The 26,821-nt window shown below is 40.4% G+C and overlaps 1 protein-coding gene across 1 annotated transcript; it reads right to left on the bottom strand.

The window, feature by feature from the left end:
• Positions 1-1,691: 1,691 nt before the first annotated feature.
• ZBTB11 (zinc finger and BTB domain containing 11) lies at positions 1,692-26,262 on the bottom strand. The gene is made up of 11 exons (XM_061628165.1): positions 25,411-26,262; positions 23,059-23,294; positions 22,684-22,915; positions 21,433-22,301; positions 19,937-20,116; positions 17,300-17,533; positions 15,685-15,829; positions 14,435-14,552; positions 12,122-12,280; positions 3,386-3,561; positions 1,692-2,412 (listed from the first exon to the last, which is right to left on the bottom strand). The coding sequence occupies exons 1-11, from the start codon at positions 25,718-25,720 to the stop codon at positions 1,901-1,903; spliced, it is 3,171 nt and encodes a 1,056-aa protein (XP_061484149.1). The 5' UTR covers positions 25,721-26,262; the 3' UTR covers positions 1,692-1,900.
• Between the last annotated feature and the right edge of the window lie 559 nt (positions 26,263-26,821).

The following is a 26,821-nucleotide window of genomic DNA, read 5'->3' as shown; positions in this document are numbered from 1 at the left end:
AGAAAAGACGATAATGCTGGGAAAAACAGAAGGGAATAGAAAAAGAGGAAGACCAAACGAGATGGATTGATTCCATAAAGGATGCTGCAGACCTGAACTTACAAGATCTGAACAGGGTGGTTCATGACCGATGCTATTGGAGGTCTCCGATTTATAGGGTCGCTGTAAGTCGTAATTGACTTGAAGGCACATAACAAAAATTCTTTAACCTGCTAGCATTTGTGTAATGGAAACAAACTGAGGCAGACAAAAGCATGTAAGTTAACTACTATTGGCAAATATAAGAATTTCAGCTGGAATTTCATTACTTGATAGATGAAAGCATGAAGAGTAAACATTTTAGATGCAGATATTTTCATGGTTGATAGTAAAATTAATACTCTTTTAAACACTCTTGGGTATCACCACTTCAACCTCTTGAGGAGATGCAGTCATGTCAGATCCTCATAGTGAGTGCTTATTCCCTGCGGTTACTATATATTTTTACAATAGGTGATGGGGGCAACACCATGTATTGGAACAAGAGCCTGTAGCCAAGTTACTGCTCCCACTACATGTCCCTTGTCCTGATGTTTCACATGCTACATACAATGGTTTAACAAGTTTCTATAGTCATTATGAATAGTTTTCTTGAGTAGATGACCAGTCACAGTGTACGTAATGTAAAGACATGAAGCAATTTTGCTTTCTGTTTTGAGAACTGTTACTTGTAGCTTTACAATGGACTAACATTCACTTATTCACAATCAGCAGAAAACAAAGCCTCAAAATATCCCTACTATGGGGTATGCTATTCATATAAGGTAAAGGTTCTGTCTGTTTTCCAGAGAGCAGGGAACAGCTCATAACCGATCCAGAAATTAATTCTGAAATACAAGCAGCTGATTATCCAAGAAGTCTGCATAATACACAGTAATTGGCTTGATTAGAATTTTACAGGGAATAGCTCAATATCTATTACTATTATGAGTACTAATTTAATAATATTTTGATAAACAATCCAATGAGAACACCAGGATGCTCTTTTGCATCTTACTCTAATGGGCCAAGTTTTTTATTTTTCAAATTACAAACCTTTGTATTAAAGTAGGTTTTAGTTCCTTCTCAAAATTGCAAATTGTACAAAAGTTAGGATTTCATGGAAGCTGAAACTTACGACATTCAAAAATAACCACTCTTGGCTTTCATGTGTCTTAAGCTTTTTTCTTGGTTTATAGCTGTCTTCTTAAAATGAAGCATATATTTCACCAATTTAAAGTATACAGATATGTTTGCTAGTTGTTGGACGTGCAATCGAAGTACTTTTCAGGTTATACAAAGGACAAACCAGAGGAAGTGCAAGAGTTTACAATGCAGCAGAGATTTCACCAAACATACATATTGGAGCAAGACTGATCACCTTACACATAATTCCCACGATCAGCTCCACGATCAGAATATTCCTCTATATCCAGAAGAGGATCATAGTTTAACTTACAGATCAAGTTAAGATCTTGCTCTTCAATGAACTTCAAACAACTGAACTTTTAAGTGACTGGCATAACTGTGTAGTATACTAGACTATCCTATAGAGCAAAATCGGTATTTAAAAGCAAAGTTTGAAGAGGAAAATAAAAGTTTACAGCATACCTACCCACTACCACAAAGATTACTTTATTTTTGAGTTTTTACTAATGATTACAACTGATCAGTAGTCTTAGTACAAGTCTGTGGCTTATACTGAAAGTCTTCACTTTTTATTTTAAATTACAGAAGTTGGTATTATATATTCAAGAAACTCCGAACAGCATTCTGGAACTACTGTATTACTGTAAAAATCCAACCGGTCAGGACAGTTAATACTTTGATAATTGCATGCTGCTTCACCTAGGTCACCTTCCTCATTTATGAACGTTTGTATTCAGTCCTGATCAGAAACATGTTCTACCTCTACTTCAACAGTTTGAATAGCTTCTGTGACCTCAGCCATTTTCTGTCCTTGTTGTTGTGCCAATACATAATTGACAACCTGCATGATACTTTGGTCAGAAAGTGTCGAAACTGTTGTACACTCTTCAGTAGCTGCAACAGCTTCAAGTGTTTCTTCAGTCACTACTACTGTCTCAATCTCTTCACTACAAACCTCTGTTTCTTGTTCCGGCACATCAGATGTTAAAATACTGATGGCATGTTCCACTTGTGTCCCCTGATTATGAAACTGAAGTGTGTCCTTTTCCAGCATAATTTTACAAGGGACATAATCCCGGTGAAACTTGGTCATATGCTTCCTTAAGGTACGGGCATCTATGTAGGCTTCATTGCATACTGGACAAACATAAGGCCTCTCTCCAGTATGCGACCTTACATGGCGCTTTAAAGAACGTGCATCAGCCCAGGCCACTCCACAAGTCAGACATTCGAAGGGCTTAACACCTATTTAACAAAATACAGATAGAAAGAAGTTACAAACGTTTGAAAAGCTGAGCAAAAACCACCACTACAAAAAGGATAATTAGGCAGTACTCTTGTGCAGATTAGTTCAGACTCCCAAATTACAATATAGGAGTCTGACTCTTTTCAAAAGGCTTTTTTTAATTGAGCCATGTCTTGGTATAGAACTGTCACCCACTTTGAGATTTTTTTGCATTTGATGCTTTGTTGATATAAGATATTTGTTAACATTACAATAGAGATGAAAATACACTTTTCTTAAAGGCTTACAGTAGTGGTGGGGAACTGGACCTGGCGGGTAGGTCAGATCGCTATCTTCCCCACCTCTTGAGAGCTGATACCTAGTGGCACATTGATATTGAATAACCTTTTTTTGCCTACAGTGATCTATTTTGTGTAGCACTTTGAGAACAGCTTCTAAAGAGCTGATAATTAGCTGACTGATATCTTGCCCAGGGCTTTGCAGACATTGCTGATCAGTTAACCCCTTTTGGCCGAATCAGGTTTTTACCTGCTCTACACCTGACATCAGAAATAACATCAAGTGTGTAAGGCCAGAAGATGTAGCTTGGCCAAAACATGGAGGCCTGATTGGCTAATTAGGCTCATGGGTTGGAGGTTCCTCTCCTGTTTACAAAGAGTACCTGAAAGACACTGAAATCTGTTGCAAAGGTACAACAAATATGTTCAGAGATAAGACTTAATAATGGGAGTCTAGATACATTATATAGTCTCATCTGTTCTTTATTAAATTCTTTGATTTTTTTGTTGTTGTTACACAGATGTAGCATTTATTTCTATCCAGTCCATTATTTGGAACCCACACTTAAAGCAGTGCTGACTGGAACCATTTCCCCTCAAATTTAATGGCTTGCTATTTTAAAACTTAAGTATCTTTTTTGTTCATTCACTGAAATACGACACTATTTTTAGAATCAAACGTTATCAAATTTACCTTCATGGTTGTTCATGTGTCTTCTGTACTCCCGAAGCTGAGTGAATTTTCTCCCACAGTGTTCACAAATACGTTCCAAATTTTGCTTTGCTCTCCCTTTCTTCCCATGAGTGGCCTTCTTGACATGCCTTCTGTACAAAGCTTTCTCATAGAATTCTTTGCCACACACATTGCATCTTAAAAAAAGAAAAGAACATTTGAACAGGACAGAATCCTAAAAGTATGCACAAGTCTTACAAGAATAGGCATTTCGACTAGGAAATAATTTTTGTTCAGTTGAGATTATTTAATGAGTATGAAGTCCCCCTGTGCCTACGGCTTCCAAGTATGCTGAACCAACTGTATTATGCATGCTACAAGCTCTCTTCTATGATGCATCTTTTTCTTGATCCGCAATAGCAAGCACCCTGTAAAAACTGGATAATCACAGGCTGTATTCTATGTGTACTAATCTATTTATTTATTTAATTTAGTAAATTATATCCTGCACTTCCTTCCAGAAGGAGCCAAAGGCAGCAAACAAAACACTAAAAACGCTTTAAAACACCTTAAAAACATACTTTAAAATATATTAAAACAAAACATCTTTGAAAACATATTAAAATAAAACAACTTTTAACACATTTTTAGAGCCCAGACTTGGTGAGCCAGCTATGAATTCAGTCTTCATATTGCCTACTCCATTTTATGTTTTGAGAAAATTATTGGCCTAGCTTTCTAGCATGAATTAGCCATCAAGGCAGAGGCTAAATTTATTGTACTGTTACCAAAACAATTGGGAGCAGCAAAGAACAGGCGATACTTCTCACAGAAAACACATTTAGTATACTGTCCACAAAGGCTCCTAAATCAGAGGCTGTGCACTTATTAGCTTGTAGCCTTTTGGAAATGGCATGATTTGAGGGAACGGCCATAACTCGACTGCATCCAAAAGATCCCTGGTTGAATCCCCTGGCATCTCCAGATACGGCTGGGAAGGATCCTGATTTAAAACATGAAGAGCTGCTGCCAGTCTGGCTCCCCCCAACAGTCTCACATGCCGGACTCCTGGGTTGGTTATTGCCAAGGGCCTTAATCCACAGGTTGGTTATTTATTTATTTATATGCTCCCAGAAAGACCTCAGGACAGCAAACTAAAATGTCTTAAAAACAGCCTTGAAAACATCTTAAAAACCAATTCCAACACAAATACAGACAGGGATAAGGCCTCTACTTAAAAGACTTGTTGAAAGAGGAAGGTCTTCAGTAGGCGCCCAAAAGATAACAGATGCCTGTCTAATATTTAAGGGGAGGGAATTCCACAGGTTAGGTGCCACTGCACTAAACGTCCCCTTCCTATGTAATGCAGAACAGACCTACTGATAAGATGGTATCTGCAGGAGGCCCTCACCTGCAGAGCACAATGATTGACTGGGCATATAAGATGCATCCAAACTCAGAGGAAGGCAATGGTAAACCACCTCTGAATATCTCTTACCAAGAAAGCCCTATGAACAGAGTATGCAAAATGCAACACATGATAGTGCTGGAAGATGAGACCCCCAGGTCTGAAGGCACTCACCAAGCTACTGGGGAGAACAAAGGACATGTACAAGTAGCGCTGTAACTAATGACACAGCTGGGTCAAAGCCGAAAGGAAGCCCAGAGGCTGATGCGCACAGATGTGAAAGGAGAGTCCGGAGTTGTACGACACACACAATAGGAACATGGAATGTGAGAAGCATGAACCAGGAAAAGTTAGAAATTGTCAAGCGAGAAATGGAATGTATCAACATTACAATACTTGGCATGAGTGAATTAAAATGGATGGGAATGGGACATTTTCAATCAGGCAACTACAAAATATTTTATGCAGGAAATGAGAAATTAAGAAGAAATGGAGTCACTTTAATAGTGACAAGTGATGTAACAAAAGCAATTAGGAGCTACAACGCAAAGTCTGAGTGAGTGATATCAATGAGATTAAACGGGAAACCTATTAACATAACCATCATCCAAGTCTAGGCTCCAACGGCAAACACAGAAGAAGAGGAGCTGGAGAGATTTTATGCAGAAGTACAGGAAGAAATTGATCACACACCAAAACAAGATCTGCTGATAATCATGGGGGACTGGAAGGCAAAAGTAGGGAAAAAAGAAGAATTAGGAATTGTGGGAAAATGGGGCTTAGCAGACAGAAATGAAGCAGGAGAAAGACTTATTGAATTCTGTGAACCCAATAATTTGTTTCTTGCAAACACATTTTTTGAGCAACCGAAAAGACAACTATACACGTAGACATCACCAAATGGTCATTATAGCAATCAAATTGATTATATAATTGGTAGCAGAGGATGGAGAACTTCCACACTTCCTGTGAAAACAAGACCAGGAGCAGACTGCAGTACCAATCATGAACTGGTTGTATCGAAAATCAGAGTAAAGCTAAAAAAGAACAACAAAGCAATCCTAATGCCAAAATACAATTTAAATAACATCCCAGAAGAATATAAAGATCAAATAAGGAACAGATTTGAGGCTTTAAACTTAGTTGACAGAACCAGAAGAACTATGGAGTGAAGTCAGACACATTATCAGGGAAGAATGCAAAAAGACAATACCTATAGTTAAAAAGAGAGAAAGACCTCAATGGATGACTGAAGAAACTCTTTAAATGGTTAAAGAGAGAAGGAAAGCAAAAGGAGATAGAAACACAGCCAGAACCCTAAATGCAACAATACAGCAACTAGTACGTAGGGACAAAGAACTATTATAATAGTTATTGTATAGAAATAGAAGAGGACAACAAAAAGGGTAGAACAAGAGCCCTATTCCAATAGATTAGAGAAATGAAAGGGAAAATTAAACCAAGAGTAGGGATGTTGAATAATCTACAGGGGAACACACTGACTGACCCAGATGAAATAAAAAGAAGATGGAAGCAATACACTGAAGAACTCTATAAAAGAGATGCCAGGATGACAGATTCGTTTGTGGAGGAACCGTATGACGAAGAACCAGAAATTTTAGAATGTGAGGTGAAAGCTGCTCTTAAAATACTTGGAAGAAACAAATCACCAGGAACAGATGGCATACCAATAGAGTTGCTACAAGCTACTGAGACTGAATCTGTCCAAATTTTGTCAAAAATTTGTTAATAAATATGGAAAACTAAACAATGACCCACAGACTAGAAGCATTCAATATATATCCCAATTTCAAAGAAAGGGGATCCTAGGGAACGCAATAATTATCGAACTATTGCCTTAATATCCCATGCAAGTAAAGTAATGCTCAAGATTCTACAACAAAGGCTCTTACCATACATGGAGTGAGAAATGCCAGATGTCCAAGCTGGATTTAGAAAGGGAAGATGCACCAGAGATCATATTGCAAACATACGTTGGATAATGGAAAGAACCAAGGAATTTCAGAAGAAAATCACCTTGAGCTTTATAGGTTACAGCAAAGCTTTTGACTGTGTAGATCATGAAAAACTATGGAATGCTTTAAAAGAAATGGGGGTGCCACAGCATCTGATTGTCCTGATGCGCAACCTATACTCTGGACAAGAGGCTACTGTAAGGACAGAATATGGAGAAACCGATTGGTTCCCAATTGGAAAAGGTGTGAGACGGGTGTATTTTATCACCCTATTTATTTAAACGCAGAACATATCATACAGAAAGCAGGATTGGACCAAGATGGAGGTGTGAAAACTGGAGGGAGAAATATAAATAATTTAAGATATGCTGGCAATACCATACTACTAGCAGAAACCAGTAATGATTTAAAACAAATGCTGCTGAAAGTTGAAGAGGAAAGCACAAAAGCAGGACTAAAGCGGAACGTCAAAAAGACTAAAGTAATGTCAACAGAAGATTTATGTAACTTTAAAGTTGACATTGAACTTGTCAAGGATTATCAATACCTTGGCACGGTCATTAACCAAAATGGGGACAACAGTCAAGAAATCAGAAGAAGGCTAGGACTGGGGAGGGCAACCATGAAAAAACTAGAAAAGGTCTTCAAATGCAAAGATGTATCACTGAACACTAAAGTCAGGATTGTTCAGACCATGGTATTCCCGATCTCTATGTATGGGTGTGAAAGTTGGACAGTGAAAAAAGCGGAGAAGAGAAAAATCAACTCATTTGAAATGTGGTGTTGGAGGAGAGTTTTGCGCATACCATGGACTGTGAAAAAGACAAATAATTGGGTGTTAGAACAAATTAAAGCAGAACTACCATTAGAAACTAACATGATGAAACTGAGGTTATCATACTTTGGACACATAATGAGAAGATACGATTTACTAGAAAGACAATAATGCTGGGAAAAACAAAAGGGAACAGAAAAAGAGGAAGGCTAAACAAGAGATGGATTGATTCCATAAAGGAAGCCACAGACCTGAACTTACAAGATCTGAACAGGGTGGTTTACAACAGATGCTTTTGGAGATCGCTGATTCATAGGGTCGCCATACGTCGTAGTCGACTTGAAGGCACATAACAACAATAAGGGGTAAGATGATCTTTCAGGTATCTTGTATCCTTGTATACAAGCTGTATAAGGCTTTGTACACCAAAATCAGAACCTTGAACTTGTACTGCTCTCTATTATTGTAAGTCGCCTAGAGTGTCCACTAACCTGGACAGATAGGCGACCAACATATAAAATTTATTATTATTATTATTATTGAACTTGGCCTGGTAGCTAGTAGGCAGCCAGTGCAATTCCTTCAAGCAGCAGGATAACATGCTGGTGATACCCTGCCCCAGTGAGCAGTCATGCTACTGCAGTTTGCACCAGGTGCCGGACCAACCTGAAGTACAGCCCCACATACAGTGCATTACAGTAATCCAGCCAGGAGGTTACCAGTGCATGGATAACAGTGGTCAGGCTTTCCCAGTCCAGAAACGGCTGTGGCTGTCTTACCAGCCAAAGCTGGTAAAAGGCACCCCCAGACTATATATCTGCTTTTTCAGAGGGAGTACAACCCCATCCAAAGCAGGCAACTGACCAATTATCTGAACTCAGGAACCACCAATCCATCTTGCTAGGATTCAGAGTTTATTGGCCCTCATCCAGTCCACTACCAAGTCCAGGCACCGGTCCAGGGCTTGCACGGCATCACCTGATTCAGATGTTACAGAGAAATAGAGCTGAGTATCATCAGCGTAGTAATGACACCTTGCCCCAAATCTCTTGATGACCGCTCCCAGGGGCTTCATATAGATGTTAAACAGGATGCGTGACAAAATGGTATCCTGAGGCACCCCACAGCACAACTGCCAGGGGGCTGAAAGACAATCACCCAATGCTAATGTCTGAAAACAACCTTGGAGGTAGGATCAGAACCACTGTAAAACAGTGCCTCCGATACCCATCTCACTAAGCCGGCTCAGAAGGATCCCACAGTCAATAGTATCAAAAGCTGCCAAGAGATCAAGGAAGAACAACAGGGTCACACTCCCTCTGTCCTTCTCCCAACAGAGACCATCCATCAAGGCGACCAAGGCCGATTCAGTCCCATAACCAGGACTGACCCAGATTAGAATGGATGTAGATAATCTGTTCCATCCAAGAGTACTTGCAATTGCTGCACCACAGCCCTCTTGAACACCATCTCTAAAACGGGGGTATTTGCGACTGGGCAGTAGTTGTCAGAAACCAATGGGTCCAGGGTGGACTTTTTCAGTAGCGGACAGATACCACCTATTTCAGGGCATGTGGGACCACTCCCTCCTGCAAAGACGTGTTGACCACACCCTGGATCCACTCGGTCATACCCCCCTCGGCAAGCTTTAATAAGCCAAAAAGGACAAGGTTTGAGAGGACACGTTGCTGGTTGTATCGTCGCAAGCACCTTGTCCACGTCATGAGTTTCGATATAAAGAATCCTGTCTTCCTGACAGAGGTTGGAGTACCTCCAAGCCACAACAAATGTAGGAAGGTGCCTTTATATAAAGAAACCTTAACGGGCTGTTGGAGTCTAGTGGCTAAGCCACATAGTATTTGTTCCATGTTAAATCTTACTTCTGTCACCAATTCACTAGGTTGCCTTCTGAAAGCCACTGTTCTCTCAGCCTCATTCTCCCATTTGTAACATACAATAACAATACAAGTCTATCTTGCAAGGATGATGTATATATCATGACATTGCTAGCAAAGGCGCAGGGCTTTGCAGGTGCTGCCAATCAGCTGATCAGCACTACCCGCAATCCGCTCTTGGCAGGGAGCTGCATTTTTACCTGATGTCAGGTGTAAAGCAGATAGGTGTGGCTTGGCTGAAACAGCCTCATGGGCCAGTTGGGGAGCCCTGCTGAGCCTAATTAGGCCAGAGGGTTTTCCCACTTGCTGTTGTATGTGAAGATTTTGGGCACAAAAAATGTACTACGTAAGTGCCAAGTATCATAATTATTAGCTTACAACGAATAGGAGTTTTCTAATTAAACCCATCAGATAGCTAAAAGTGTCAAGTTCTTCTGGAAGACAGGACTCACAATCAAGTTCACCTTGTTTATATATTTACATATGCCCACATACAAAATCATTACCAACGGTTTATATGGCAAGAAAAAGTTGAAAGCTCCAATATAACACAATGGTCTTTACACATAGTGAAAAGCCATGGTTACCTGTTTAATTGGGTTTGAGCAGTGGGCTAGGAAGCAACCTGGGATCCTGGTTGGTTTTTCACAAGCAAACCATGATCGTGAAGCCACGGTATGTTCTTGTGTCACAGTCTGTTGCTTCTGCTCACACCAGGGGACAAATGAAGTGCGGGTGATCACGCAGTGAACGCTTACATTCTGCTTAATCCCAGTAAGCCAGTAACCACAGTTTATTACATGCAAACTGTGCCAATGTAAGAGCACAAGGAGAGCCCTTCTGGATCGGACCAAGGGTTCATCTATAGCAGGGATGGGGAACCTGATGTTCCTGGACTACAATTCTCATCATCCCTGATTGTTGGCTGTGGCTGAAGGGAATTGGATTCCAACAACATCTGGAGAGCCCCATCCCTGATCTACAGTGTCCTATTTCCAACAGTGGCATTGTGATTGAGCCAACAGGCCTCCTTCCCTACTCTCCCCTGCTGCTGGCAACTGGTATTCAGAAGAATGTCATGTCCAAAACCCATTTAAACACTCCTCCATACATTTGTCTGGCCCCATTTTTCGAGTCATCTTTGCCCATGACCATCACATCTTGCTGCAGCAAATTCCATAAATTAATTGTGCATTGTATGAAGTGCTTTCTTTCCTGGCCTGAATCTACTGCCAATTAGTTGCACTGGATGACCTGAGTTCTTGTACAGTGAAAGAGAAAAACCTATCTCCTCCAATTCAACATAGACTTTAAAATCTTTATCTTATCCATCCATCTTTTATCTAAGCTAAACAGTTCCAAATGCTTTAGCCTGTCCTGATAGGGAAGATGTTGCTTGAATTTTTTTTTTAAAATCTTGGAGATTAGGAAAGGCATTAAAAATAAAATAGCTGGTTTAATAATGCCCATATAAATATAAATAAATATAAATATATAAATATATACATCTATGGGGTGGTCACATCTGCAATACTGTGTGCTGCTCTGGTCACCCTATCTTCAAAGGCCATGGGTGAGCTGGAAAAGGTGCAAAAGAGGGTAACAAAATGTTCACTGACACAGCACATCATGTTAACAGCATTTAATTATCTACCATGATCCCAAGATCTGTGTTAGTCACTGTCACATCACACCCACATTAAGTTCAGATTTCTTCACCCAACATGCAACACTTCACACTTACACTGTACTGAATTTCATTTGCTATTTTATAGCACATCCATCCAGTCTGAAAAGTAGTGCATCACACACTCAGGTTTTCACCACAGTGATGGATCACAATTATTCAATTTAGTCATCTCACTCCTAACTTCAGATTAGGAATAAATTAAATAATGGATCCTTGGTGGACCCAACTATTTACTTTCCTCTAGTGTGAGAACTGTCTTTTTAATCCTAGACTCTGCTTCCTATTCTTTTACTATGTTCTGCTAGTTTTAACATGGTGTATTTTTAATGCTTTATTTGATTTTTAATACTGCATTTTATTGACAATACATATCTTTAATGTAAGCAACTTTGGAAAGCTAGTTTGAGAAGTTTAATATAAATATTTTTTAACTAATTTATAATCTGTAAGAAGACCTGTTCTTATATTTCATGTCTGCTAAGTTTACTAAGGAGTTCTGTGAAACACATTTTGGAAGTCCAAGTAATATAATAACTACCAGAATAACAAAGGTGTTCTAAGCAGAGCTGGGTGAAAGCAAAGCCCACAAAGCTGCTATTAAAGTTTAAATACCAGGGCTGGAATAGTCCTGTGTGGTTGTTATGAAAAAGGAAAGCAATCATTAGGATGGTTATTGCGTTTATAAAACAAACTGAGCAAATCAGTGGACAAAAAGAAAATACTGAATTATAGAATTCCCACACATAAAAAGAATCCAGAATTAAGACTCGTCTTGAACTGCTTAAACAGGAGTTTAATCTGATTATATGTAACAACTTTTAGATGATAATGAGGCTGAGGTACTAATCAGAATACTTTCTTTACATTAATGATTCCCCACAGTCATGACACAGCAGACCTTTTTAATATACATCCAAAAGGTATTCCATTATGCACAAGCAAAATTACACAGACTGGGCTACATGTCATATTCATCCGAGTATTTAGAGTTTAGACTAGTTAATTTGATTTACCTGTAAGGATCAGTAACAGAATGGGACTTCACATGAGAATACCAGTCTTTCTTCCAGCTATAGCACTTTCCACAAGATTGGCACTGGAATGGTTTTACCCCAAGATGCTTGTTCATATGCTGTCGGAGATCTCGAGGCTCATAGAAACTTTTCTCGCATCTGAAATAGGACACCATTATACAGTGTTAAATGAAACATACTGGGAGGAAATTTTAAGGTGCAGCTGTAAGTCTGAATGCAGTTAAACTATTTCATGTCTTAATATAATTATGTTGGATCCAGACAGTCGTTTACTAGATTTCCATCCTGCTTTTCCTCCCAAAGGAGCTCAGGATGGCAGGTTAGAGTAGATCCATTTAAATTAGTGTGAGAAGTTAGTCATATCTTTAAAAAATATGGAAAAATAATCCCTACTGAATAGATGGCTAATATTTCACAATAGTATGACCTAATGCACAGAAATTTGATGTCTGGCTAATTCACTACTGTGATAGAAAACAGACTGATTTTGAAGCCTGTATCTTTTCTGCTGGGTACCCTAGAACTGTTCCCAAGCCTTATAGACAACTCCCAACCAGCTACTAACACTACTATGCATCACAAGTCACATTCTACAATTCATAAGAAGTGAAGTGACACTTTAGGATACTGGAAAGTATGATAAGACCAACACTCTGCTTACAGGTTAGCACTTCATATAATCTATACCAGCGTGGTGAATCTTTTTTGGTCCATTGGGCCAGATCTTTATTTTCCCCCTGCCGTGGGCCAACTTTGAGAGGTGAATGGGACCACTCACCTAACATTTGACATCATGTGATTGACACCAGTGAAAAATGGCCTGCAAGGGTGGGGGCAAGGGGAAGATAGTTCAAAGGGCTTGCTCAGTCCTCGCTTCCCAAGCACCAAACATAGAGCTTGCAAAGTGCTTTGTGCAGTGCTTCTGAAGTGTCCAGCAATCAGCTGGTTGTCAGGTGTTTGGGAAGCACTACACAAATGGCATGGCAGGCACTGCCAACTGGCAGTACCTGCAAAGTCCCTTTCAGCCAAACCCAGCCCATATCTGCTCCACATATGATATTATGTATGAACGGGTGGGCACAGCTTATCTGAAACAAACTGGAAGGCCAAATGGGAAGACCTGAGATGCCAAATTTGGCCCATGAATCAGAGGTTCCCCACCCCGATCCATAAAATCTGCTCAAGAATAATATGTTTCTCTTATGCTTCCCCTCTCAAGTTTCTATGAGGCAGCTATGGCCCATAAAAAAGGCCCAGTATAGTTTGGATTTAGCTAGCTACAGTATATTTTGGTGAAGCATTGATAAAGGAAGAGATGGATTTGCTAGGGCTTTGGAAATCAGCTAATTTCATATACTTCACATATTTACAAGTCTGACATGCAAGTCAAAATTATTTCCGATATGACAAAAAAATTCCTGTGAACCAAAAAAAGTAATGGGAAAAATGATGAATTAGAACAGGAGGTTTAGACCTTGTGCCAGTTTCTTTATTTGGAACAGAGCAAAGATAATTAAAGAGATTTTATCTCTCTTCCTGCCTGCCCACTCAAATCAAGGGGTCTTTTTCAGATGACGTTGGGGAAGGAGCGAGGTCTTCTCTATAGTGGTGCTCAGACTACTGACTCCCTCTCTGCTTGGGAAGACCCATATGGCCCCCTCCCTGATGGCATTTTGACTCCAGATAAAAACTGGCAAAATTTTATTTCAACAAGACTTTGGGCTTGGCTATATTTTTTTGGCTTATGATATCCCAAGCTCTGTATGCTGGTTTTGTCTGTTTTATTAAATTACTTTCCTTGTAAGCCACTGCGGTTACCATTCTCTAAAGCTGGAATTTAGACAATGTATTATTATTTTTCTTATTCTTACAGTTTATAATTGTATTTTAATGATTTCATTGTCATTGTAAGCTGCCCAAATAACTTTTGAATGAAATGGAGCATTCTGGAAAACAACGAGGGGCTGCTTGAACAGGAGCACTCTAAACTGCAACGTTTTGTTTCGGGTCCCACTTATAATACTGCTAAACAAAATCTAGATACTAAATAATAAAGCATTTCCATTTCCATGCAAATAAGCCTAAGAAACAAACTTAAAGAATGCTGACTACTAATTTCCATAGAGATGTCTGAAAAAGTGCAAGCTCTCAACAGCAACAGTTTCCATTAAAGTTTTTTCTTCTGTGGATTTTCTCCACCAAAGACAACATGGGAATTCACTTTGATACCTGATAAAATTATCAAAAACATCTTTAAAACATTTAAAGTCCAACGATTCTATTAATACTTACTGAGTACATTGATATCCACGAATTTCAGGTTTGGGCTGGTGTTTCTTTATGTGTTTACTAAGTCCTGAAGCTCTATGGAAAGACTTTCCACAGTGTGAACAAAAGTATTTTGATTCTCCTGATAAAATAATAGTGGTAATGCCTTTAATACATACCATCTTAAAAGACACAGGAATAATCACCTTAACGCAAAAATAACTATTCTTAACATTAAAAAATCCAAATAATGCTTTGGAAATGCCCAATAAATTGGAACCCAGGATGATTTGAGCTAAAATCTGGGGAAAGAGTTAGATGAGGAAAATAGGGAAATGCATCTGCACCAGAAGAGGGGTCAGAGACAGCAAATGGGATGAAGGAGAGAGCAAGTAAGGTAGATATGTTGAAGGTTAGGGCAACTAGGATGTGTTGTACCCCACTCTAGTGTTATTACATACATAGGAAAATTATAAGGCAGAAGAAAAGGATGAATACAACAGGGCCAAGAAGGCATCAGAGGAACGGAGAGATATGAGAGACATGGTTGTGTGGAAATGGAGGTGGGATGGGTGGAAGCTGATATGGAGATGAAGAGTTGCTGGTTAGTAGATATAGAAAGAACAGTCCTGAAGAAATGCAGGATATGCTTCTGTGGAGTGTTAGCAGAGGAGGAAGGGGGCAGGGAATGGCAAGGGGAAGTTGAACAGCATTGTAGTGAGTCATGAAGAACCTATGAAAGATTCACATGCAAAGAACCAAAATCTTACAAACCACCTGCAAGCAAAACTAACCTTGATATTTTACCTCCATCTTCTGCCCACCTATAACCTACCCATCCTTCATTCAAGACACTGGGTTAATGCTATAACATCAGAGAATATTTCTAAACATTCCAATTGCTGGGGCAATTACAAAGATAACAAAGAGTCACCTTGGGTGAGGAAAGACTATCAACACAAAAGACTAGAAATGGAATGTGAGACTGAGAATAGTGATTATGAAGGAAACAGATAAAAAGTCTGTACTGGGGACAAATGGAGAAGGAGTGCTGTTGGTAGTAAGAGATGCAGAGAAAATTATTTCTATCCCAATTTTTCTGCCAATACAGTATAGTAATATAAATCAGAAACAATAGTCATACAATACTAAAGCAATAAGCAATTAATACTGAATTTCATATACTGATTCAGAGGTGCCAGTCAAATATTGGCAACAGGAGGGCTACAGTGTTGGTGTTCATTAAACAAGAAGAATGGGTCTCTCTCATTTACCTGTGTGAATACTTATATGCTCCTGAAGACTTCTTTTTGTGACAAAGGATTTATCACACAATTCACATTTAAACTGCTTCTGTGCCTCATGGAGAGCAAGGTGCATCTTTAAACCATGTTTGTAGGTAAATGACTTCCCACAAATCTGTAAAAGACAAAATTTGTAAACAAATGTTAGCAACCTTCCAAAGAGACAGCAACAATCTACAACAAAGACACTTCTCTGAATATACTTGCATTGCATGGTCAAATAAGACTTTCTTCTTTTTCTAGTACTAGTAGTTTCATTGCAAAACCACCTAGATTGTTTTGGAAGGAGACAAAGGGAAGTATCCAACTAAATAGGTCCCCTATTGCATTGACTTGTGACTGTGCAAAGGACCTTCTCCCTCCCTCTCCTCACACAGTCTCTGCCCCCTAAATCTGTTCTGTGGGTTCCCCCATCTCTCCAGAGTAGATTTGGAGAGGGTGCAAGGGGAGTGCAGGGAGAGGAAGGGGGAACTTCCATTATACAAGTGGAAATCCTTGCACTAGCAGTTCAGTTTAGTTGGATCCTGTCCACGCTTTGTACCAGCAGCAGTACTTTACCACTTTAATGAAGTAAGAAAAATCCAGCTCCAGAGGACCTAAGACATTTTTTTGGCGAGTACAAATACTCTTTAATCACAGTCCACACTGAGATTATAACTGATTATCTTAGAAACCTAACGCTACAAATTCTAATTTCAAACCTGAAATTTCAAAGTGGCAGAAATGCAACTTATCTCCCAACTAAACTTCAGAACCTATGCTACACCTGCAAATGTAATGAGATGTTTTTATAATGTAAGAAAAGCAATAATCGAATCATAGAATAGCAGAATTGGAAGGGGCCTATAAAGCCATCAAGTCCAATCTGCTGCTCAGTGCAGGAATCAAAGGTAAAGCATACCCAGACACATGGCTGTTCAGCTGCCTCTTGAATGCCTCCAGAGTTGGAAAGCCCACCACTGCCCTAGGTAACAGTTAGAAATGCTACTATTCTGCTTGCAGCATTACCTTTGATCTACTGCAGGCATCAGCTAACATAAGAGAAGGGATGGAGATTTTCTGTGTTTCCCTTCCTTCTATAGCCCTCACACAATCTGTTAACAGTGGATTGTTGGGAGACCCTCCAGAACAGTGTGGACAGGCTCTGGGTACTTCAAAAGGGCACTACTGCCACTGCTGGATCAAAAGGTGTTCCACCAGCAAAAGGCAGCACTGGATTTCTCCCAATGCTCCCCAAAGCCAAGCTGACTGGGTGATATCCAACATTAGTTAATGTAAACACAATGAAATCAATACTTTAGTAGCTTGTCCATTGATTGCAATAGGTCTACTCTGAGTATTACTCAGCGGGATATTACCTACTCATGTGCTAAAACAACAGTTTAGTTATCATTGGAACCAATGCTAGTTAATCCAAAAGGCCTGGATTTCAGTTTAAGCAAATGAAAGATGATGGCCACTGATACTGTTGACAGCATCCATCTGATTAAAGTAGTGCAAAATACAGATTCTAGCTATGTTTTATAATTAAAGTTTTCACATCTTAATGCTAAAGCCTGTCAAGAACATAATGTATTACTTTTACCTTACATGCATGTGGCTTTACACCTGTATGTTTCAACATATGGATTCTCAGAGAGTAGAGTTTAGGTAAACTTCTTCCACATATATCACAGATAAACTCTCGTTTAGTTCTGCCCTTCACAGCTGCACCACTGTCTTCTATACTAGCTGTTGCAACAGTAACTTCATTTTTTCGAGTATGACGAACAAGGTGAGCTCGCAGTGAGGCACCATACTGAAATTCTTTTTTGCACAGCTGAGAAAAAAAATTGCACTGATGTCTCATAAAAAATTCACTTGAAATCTTTGCACAAAGAATCAAAGACTAGCATTCATGTTACATGTTGTGGACACAGGCAGTTATTTCTGTCTGCTAGTTGCCCGAGTTATTTCCTTGTCTGCATAACTTACAAATAAAGGTAACATTTAAATAGCAATGTGTAGATCTGACTTGAAGAGATCTGTAAAAAATTCTAAATGTCTGTTCCAATTTAGACATATTACAATTTGCAGACAGGAATGACCAACACATTTGCCATGTAATGCTCCAAGATCTGGAGACTATGCATCTAAGCCAGGGGTTCCCAAACTGTGGTCACAATCTTCATTCCAGTGGTCTGTGTTGTGTTTGTTGATTTGTGGTTGAAAATGGGAGGTGGCACATCGATTGCATTAAATATTTATTTTGATTTTTGATTGCATTTTTGTTAATTTCTTATATTGTATTTTATTGTATTACAATTTGAATTCTATGGAGTATATAAGAAATAAAAGAAGCAATAAAAAATATAGTTAAAAATCATACAGCATCTAGCGCAGGGCATTACAATTGCTACAACAGGCAGAAAAATCACTGTGGTTTGGCAAGACCTTCAGCTTATTTCTAGTCTGCAGGAAAAAAGTTTGGGAACCACTGGTCTAAGCCATCTGACTAGAGAACTGAACCATATGGAAGAGGAGTTATAAGAAAATAACTAGGAATTGTTTTCTTTTGAGAAGACACTCTGGGAGATTACAGAAACATTAAATGCCAATTCATAAGGTAGTGGTAGGCTGTACACCATTACATAAACGCAACATTTAAAGAATGAAGAGATACTGAATGTGAAATAGGAATTGATGAATGAAAATGGATATGGACTCATACCACAATTAAGCTAGTTTCAGCTGATTTAAAGGACAATTATTTTAAAATCCAATACAAATAGTATTGAACACCACACAAATTAAACCTGATTTATAGAAGAGGAGACAATTGCTAGAGGTGTGGGACAACATGGACAGATTTTTATGCATATATTGGGTATGTCCTATCATTCAAACCTTCTTGAGTATAATCAGTAATGCAATTACAGAAATGCTGAGTACCCTGTCTCTCTGGATCCTAATATACTACTTCTGGGGCTATCTAAAACACACAGTTCCAAATGTTGGAACTACCTGTAAGTAATAATAATAATAATAATAATAAATTTAATTTCTGTGTCACCTATCTGGCCAAAGGCCACTCTAGGCGACGTACAAAACAGTTAAAACACAATGAGATAAAATACAATAATACAATAAAAAACAGTATGAGAATAATACAGCAGGAACAATATTAAAACAGGGTAGGAGGCATTTCAGTCACAGTAATTAACCCTCCCCAGAGATCCCAAAGGCCTGTTGAAAGAGCCAGGTCTTTAAGGCTTTACGGAATACATTTAGGGAAGAGGCGTGCCGGAGATCTTGTGGGAGGGAGTTCCAGAGAGTGGGGGCCGCCACTGAGAATGCCCTCTCTCTTGTACCCGCCAATCTAGCTGTTTTTGTCGGCGGGATTGAGAGAAGGCCTTGAGTGGCTGAACTTGTCGGGCGGCATAATTGGTGGCGTTGAAGGCGCTCCGTAAGATAAACTGGGCCGAGACCGTATAGGGATTTAAAGGTTAATACCAACACCTTGAATTGGGCCCGGAAGACAACTGGAAGCCACTGTAGATCGAACAACACTGGTGTGATGTGATCCTGGCAGCGACTATTCGTAAGTAGTCGAGCCGCCGCATTTTGTATAAGTTGTAATTTCCGGACCGTTTTCAAGGGTAACCCCACGTAGAGTGCATTACAGTAGTCCAAACGAGAGGTGACCAGGGCGTGTACTACCAGGGGGAGCTGATGAGCAGGAAGGTAGGGTTGCAGCCTTCGTATGAGGTGTAGTTGATACCAGGCTGCCTGGCTCACTGCCGAAATCTGAGCCTCCATGGACATCCTGGTAAGTAGTAATAAACTTTTTAACAGCAGCTAAAAATAGTTATAGCAAAAGACTGGTGACAAAAAGCAATACCCCTCCAACAATAGATTGGTTTGAGAAAATATTGTCTATGGAGAGACTGATCTAAATTAACTTATTACAGGAGAACACAGATTAACAACCCAAATGGATTTATGGAAAACTTGTCTATATTTCTTAAGCTTTGCAATGTCAAGTCACAGTAATGTTCAACTGTATGATGCTTTTAATTTATTGTAATTGTTCATGCACCCTATTTGAAAGTTTATCTGAGTATGTATTATATGGAAATTTATACAATTGCCATTAAATAAACAGAATAAATTCACAGGGGAAAAAAGGACAGACCAGTATTGTTTCGGAAGTGCCTGTTCAGAATACATTTTAAGAACTTACTGGGCATTTAAAATGTTTTGTCCTTTCATGCTTCAGTGTGTGCATTATAAGAGCATAACGCCTCTGAAAAACCATTCCACAGTCATTGCATTTATGTTGCGTTTCACTCTCATTGCCTTCTGTAGTTTCTCTCTTGGGCTGCTTCATCTTCTTGCCTCTTTGCACTAGTTTCATGGCAACCTAATTGAAAATTACTAGTTAGAATTAACACTACACAGGGAGAAAACAGTAAAATCAACAACTCAAATAGAACAGCAAAGGAAGTGCATTATACAGGACCAAAATATTTTGTTTTAAAATATCTCAGCAGTACTAAGGGACATGAGGAAGATACAGCTGATCTTCTCCATAAAACTTATGTTAACTCATATTAACTCAGAATTCTACAACATGTCAGCTCTCTTTAGACATTATAGTTCCCACGTTGCTCTCCATAGGAGTAGGAACATGTCAAGCAACTCCGTCCTCTAGTGTCTGTGTGTACTGCACTAATGTCTGCAGTGCCAGAGCTTTCTGAGTGTACGGTAGTCAGAATCTTGCATTATTAGGATCCCAGGTCACATGTTACAGCTTCATGTGTACACGCCTTCATGCATACAGCTGTAGGTGTGATGATTCCTTTGCTACAGATATTCATGCTGTACATATAGACACCAAGAGGCAAGGCTACTCAATGCGTGCATACCTCCTTACAAAGCTGTAATGACTGAAGTGGGCAGAACCTGAGCACAAATCTACATTTATGAATTAAGAGCCACAGAAAGGTGAAGCTGATGTTAATTGTTTTCTGCATACACATTATATATTGGCTGTGCTTACTCTAATTACACATTAAATCTAAGTTCTCAAATGTTGCAACAAGCCTTCTCAATGAAGGAACAAGTCAGGCCATATTCATGAGAAGAGATAATGCAGGTGCTAGCACCTTCTTAAGGAATTGTTTTCACTTCCATATCCCTTGGTAGTGAACATATTCAGATTAATATTAAAAACATTGTCTTAAAGAATATTTCCTCCTGTATCTCTTTCCAGTGATTTAACACCCTCTGGTGAGGCTCTATGTCTGCCCCTGATGATAAAGGTATATCAGGAAGCACTTGATGTTCCTGTTACAGAACTCCCAGCTACCTGTTTCCATTGCTAGCACAGTAGGAAAGGTGTCTGCTTCACAAAGGACATTTAACTTTTGGGGTACTGATTACAGCTGGAGATAATTGCTACAGAAGGTTATTAATAGCAGAACTGGGATTATTTTCTTGTTTTGTTCAATTTATGTTTGTTGACTGTTCTAATTGTTTGATATTTAATGGTGTTATGGTTTTGTATTTTTTACTACAATTTAAAGGATTTTATTGTAAACCACTTTGGGAGGCTTGCTGGGAGTGAAATGCAAGAAACAGAAGCAAAGATAAATGCTTACAAGTCACTGTAAGGTTGCTTTGTGAACACAAAGAAATATTTCCACCTTTGGACAATAGGATTTTGAGCACGCATACCTGCTGGATAGCTGATTTGGGTGCTGGCTTTCTATTTTGTAGTTTTTTTTCAACACCCTTGTGCAATTTGATGTAGCCGCCCTCACTAACAGAACGTTGACGAAGCTTGCTTTTGTACGTATCATCTTGACTGGAAACTGAAGTCTCCGACTGTGACTGTGAAATGCTTTGTGTTTTACATGGCCTACCACGTTTTCGCTTAAGTCCTTCCTGAGAATCCTCAGTGACAGCATCTGCATTTGCTTCACTGCTCACATTTTTTTCACTGATAACGTTCTGATCAGAATCAGCTTCTGCCTGAGTGCTGATAACTACTTGCTCTGCTGCTGGAGGCTCTGACTGCACCACAGAAATAGTTTGATTTGTGGTACATTCCACTATTTGGTTTTTTTCTTCATTTTCAGTTGTTTCTATATTAGTAGAATGCACTAGAGACTCTAGAGGATTGTCCACAAGAGACTCTGAAGCAGTTTGCAGTGCAGCCTCTGGGGTAGTCATCTCTTCTACATCCATGCTCGAACATGTTCCATTCACAGTTGCTACTACATCTTCTGTAGGTAAAGGCTGCTCAGTGCTGTCCACTAGGTTCACTTCACTTTCTTTTTGCTCTGAACGATTCTGAGCTACCTCACTTTCATTCTGCTCTAAAAGATTCTGAGCTACCTCAACAATCTGAACATCTCCTTTTTGGTACACTGTGATTTGTTTATCCTCCATTTGCTTGTGCACATTTTCACATATTTCCAGGACTTCTGTCATGAGGAGATGTTGAGCCAGCTCGGCTACTGCTGCCATATTACAAAAATCAAATGTCAACTCTGAGGTATAAGCAAATTCTAGCAAAGGAAGGAAACTGGCCTTACGAAATCCTGCACCAAATAAGATAAAAACATGACAAAAAGCTTTCATGAGATGATCTCTAATTTATTTTAAAATATATTTATTTATTTATTTAATTAATTAATTTAAAAATAAATTACTTTTTTTTACTCATTATCAGCTAACTAATAATAGTCTCAAACCATATTCACCAAGTCCTCACAGATTTTGTCTAACTAAGTCAGGTACACAAGCAGAGTATATAAACAGACAAAATGAAATTAAGTAGTCAGTACTCTTTGGTGGTGTTGGGGGGGGGCATAAGCCATCCTATCGGCTTTCAAAAGAAAGTATACTTGACCAATCAACTTCTGAAGTTTACAAGTTAATAAACTTATTTTCTTTCCTTCTAATTTGGTTAGATCAGTTTACCTGAAAGATCCACCACAGCTTCATGACTGGAAACAGCTCCCTTTTCGATGAAAAGTTCTCTGAAGTACTCACTGTTAGCTGCCAAAATAGATTTGTGTGCTTTGTATACTTCTCCTTCAATAAGCAAAGTGACATCACAGAACTGATTGGAAAGCCGCTGCTGATTCAGTTGATTTAAAACTGACAGAGAATGCTTTGGAGAAGACTGTTTCACAAGACCTTTACTATCAACCTGGCATTAAAAAAAGGAACAAGCAGTAACAAACAAAGCAAGCTTTGTTTAGTTGTAAATCCTAGCATAAGCCTTTTATTTATACCAATGTCATATAAATATAAAATAAACCCTAGGTACACTATTTATAAAAAGTTACTTACAAAAACAAGCTCGTGTTTGGCGATTGGTTTCTTTTTCACAGGTTTTGGTGAAGCTGCAGGGAGTGATGCTGAGTTACTTAATTCATCATCTGTTTCATTACTATCTTCATGAGATATTGTGTCTAATCCTAGCTCTTCCAGCATTTCAGAAGGATCAGACAAGGATCTGGAACGATCTAATTTTTCCTGGCATTTGCTACATTCCTTAATGTAATCTTTAACCTGCTTTAGAATACCTAAAGAAAAGTATAATGATGATAATAATAATTAAATTCATTGCTTCACTGATGCAAAAAAGGATGCTTTTCAGGTACTATTCAGAAGTTAAATCAGGAAACTGACACAATTTGTCCTTCATTTTTATGATAATCCCTGCTTTCCCAATTGGGACTGTATGGAAACAGAATAAGCCAGTCTAAACTCCCACCCTCTACCAGACCTCCATGTGTAGTGTGGGGCATATCAGGGCTCTACACACTCATTCATAACACCCACTCTTTCAAGCTATATAGCAACAGTACTTATTCCTTCCTCCTAGCCCACGTATCAAATCATGCAAGTTGTAGAAAGTTGCACACATTTCTGTGTAATATGGACCTTCGCACTTACTTTCTTTTTTGCGCTTCCCACACTTTTGGTTTAGAACTGAACCAACAGCACAGGAAGTTCCTAAGCAGACATGTCTTTACTTAGACCAATGTACAGGTCTCATTCTCTGACCCCTGTAAGAAATACTCCTGGTTCACAAGCAAGCCTGTCTATGAGACTACTAGAGCTTTTCTGTCCTGCAGCCTAAATCTGTGCAAGCCCCAATCCTTTACAGAAGATGTTTATGTTTGCAATCCCTACCAAATATATCAGTTGGTCATCTGTCTATACAGCAGTGAGTTACTATGTGGAATAAAGGAGATCTCCAGAATTTACTAATGCTATATTCAACACATTGGCTTGAAGCTGCTTGCTGTCTTTCTGTGTGCCCCTCCCCATTACAGACTTTGAAAAACAAACTCAAAGGAAGATACTGTGCTGGATATACTGGGTGGCATCCAACTAACATATCCTGCCAGTGCAAGAATTTCCACTTTTGAAATGAGATTCCTCCCCCCAGCAAGTTGGCTCCAGCAGGTTGGGGAAACTCCTAGAAAAGATTTGGGGTAGGGTGCAGGGGGAAGTCTTGTTGTGCAAGTGGAAATCCTTGCACTGGTGCGACAAATTCCTTAGCACTACTTTGGATATAACCCACAGAAACAACCTTACATATGGGATAATAATATTCTTAATAACAAAATTATTGACGTCTCTGGAGGCCTGCTGTATTGAGTCTCCTCAGAAACAGTTATGTCATCTAATGAACATTTTAGCATATTCCATACAGCATGGCTCTGCATGTTTTTAAGAGACAGATTCAGCAGAACTACCCACATTAACTTCTATTTTTTTTTTTGCTCTTTAGAGTTATGCAGAAGAAAAATACCTTGTAAAAACAAAAAGCGCTCCAAAGATTTTAAAGACCACTTGCATCCAAGCTAAGTCGTTTGGGGTTTTAAACACCAGTGTGAGCGCAATGAATTGGGCCTGGAAACAAATTGGCAACCAATGCAGCTGCTTAAAACAGGGGTTATATGAGATCCAAAGGGATCCCAATCAGTAATCTGGCTGTTGCATTTTGGACCAGTTGTATTCTTACTACAATAAAAAGCACAGATCTCCCTAAATTTTAAAAATTAGCATGGAATTTTAAAGTGTCCCCAATGGGAGAAGAGGGGAAATTGAGCTGAAGTCAGCTGAAAACTAAGGAAGATATTTGATGCTTTTTATTATAAGATTTGGCAGCACCGTCAAATCTCAGAGTAGCATCCCACTGCGAGTGCTGCTTCCTATCAGAGTTCTGAAGAAGCTGAAGAGTCCCATTTATAATTTCTATCATATTCCAATGCAGACTTAAGCCTGCCTAAAATCCATTGATTTCAAGGGATTTCGGCGCATCTAATTCTGTATTTGGGCCCGGTTGCTTGGCTTTTACCATACGCACAACACTCGCTAAGCAAGACGCCCCACTGTATTCAGTGGGGATTTTTTTTTCCAGCGGAAACCCCTTTCCGCGGAGTTCATCCTAGGACACAGTCAACCCTTTGCGTCAAGCCCCGACGCGTCTTTTGGGAGCCTGGAGGACAGCGCCGTCCGCCTAGACCAGGGGCGGCGCTCCTCGAAGCCTAGCGCAGGAGGAGGTGTGGCGGACGAGTCGCGTGTGTCGCTTTGCCGCTTGCCTGCGAGGTACCTTCGCTCGCACGCTCCGGCCAAGCCCCGTCATTGCCCCCTCCCCTCCCGCCGCCTTTCCTCTCCTCAGCTCACCTCGCCACCAGTAGCGCTTGGAGAGGCGCTGCCATGTCTGCAGGCGGGTCCGGTGGGAGCCGTCGGGCTCCAGATGGGCGGCTCGAATGAGGCGGGCGCGGCGCTCGGCTTGCAGCACCACCTCGAGCTCGGCGAAGCGCTGCTGGTCCCGCTGCCGGCGCTGGTAGTAGAGGGTGCCCCCGCGCACCACGTAGCAGGCGGCCGCCTTGCGGATCTTGCGCTTGGCGTTGCCTTCGGTGCCCGGCGCGTAAGGCTCGCGCTCGTTGGTCAGGTAGCGCAGGATAGCCAAGTAGCTCTCCTCGCTCGACATGGCCAGGCAGAGGCAGGAGAGGGTCGGCGGGCAGGCAAGGGATTTCTCCCCGTCCCTCACTCACTCCGTTTTACTCCTCGCTTCTCTGTCTCCCCCCTCCCTAAGCCCGGGAGGGAGGGAGGACAGCGCAGCCGTTTAAGAGACGGAGGGAGGGAGCTCCGACGAGGGTCTTCCGCTACTTCTAGGGTGGTGCTGAGCGGGGGAGGTTAGTACTTGGGGTCCCTCAGGGCTGAAGGCGCCTGAGAACTCTCTTGCGGAGAAGGTGGAAGGGAGGTAAAGCGTCTCCTGTCACAGGTGTTAGAAAGAAGACGAACCTGGGCGAGGGAATGGGAAAAACAGGGTGGGGGGCGAGAGTGGTAGGAAAAGGTCAAAGGGGAAAAAAGCAGGGGAGAAGCTTTAAGCCGTCGGGTCTAGACGGAGTCAGGCCCCAGGGGGTGGAACTGGAGTTTCGCGGTCCGCGGCGACGGGTGGGAGGAAGAAGCTCGGGCAGCAGGATCAACGGAAAGACAAAATGGCTGCTGCACAAGCGGAAGTGAGGTCTGGGAAGATGTAGCCTAGCCCTCAACGGAGATGAAGGGGGAAGTGGTTTGGAGGGGATATCGCCATGTTTGAAGCGGGCAAGTGTTGCCAGGTTGAGCTCGGATTACTGGGCACGGTCGCGCAGGCAAAGCCGGTTTTTGGCGATAGCCACCATCTTTGAAGTGGGCAAAATATCCTGTTCAACACACTCTGTTTCCTTAAAGTGGACGTGTTTGTTTTGTTATCTTCATGGGATACTGTAGTAGAGTTGGAAGGGGCCTGTAATGCCATCGAATGCAACTTGACGCATACCTGACAGTTGGCTTTAGCGTGGTGTAGTGGTCAGATGGCTGGACTAGGACCTGGGAGACCAGGGTTCAAATTCCCACTCTGCCATGAAGCTTGCTGGGTGACCTTGGGCCAGTCACAACCTCTCAGCCTAACCTACCTCACAGGGTTGTTGTGAGGATAAAATGGAGAGGGAGGAGAACCATGTGTGCCACCTTGAGCTCCTTGGAGGAAAGGTGGGATATAAATGTAATAAATAAATAATCTACTTGACTCTCGAATGCCTCAAATGTT

This window comes from Rhineura floridana, chromosome 5 (genome assembly GCF_030035675.1).
Source record: "Rhineura floridana isolate rRhiFlo1 chromosome 5, rRhiFlo1.hap2, whole genome shotgun sequence".
Classification (NCBI taxonomy): Eukaryota; Metazoa; Chordata; class Lepidosauria; order Squamata; family Rhineuridae; genus Rhineura; species Rhineura floridana.
Note: the sequence above shows the minus strand (reverse complement) of the source record. Positions and strands in the feature narration are given on the sequence as shown.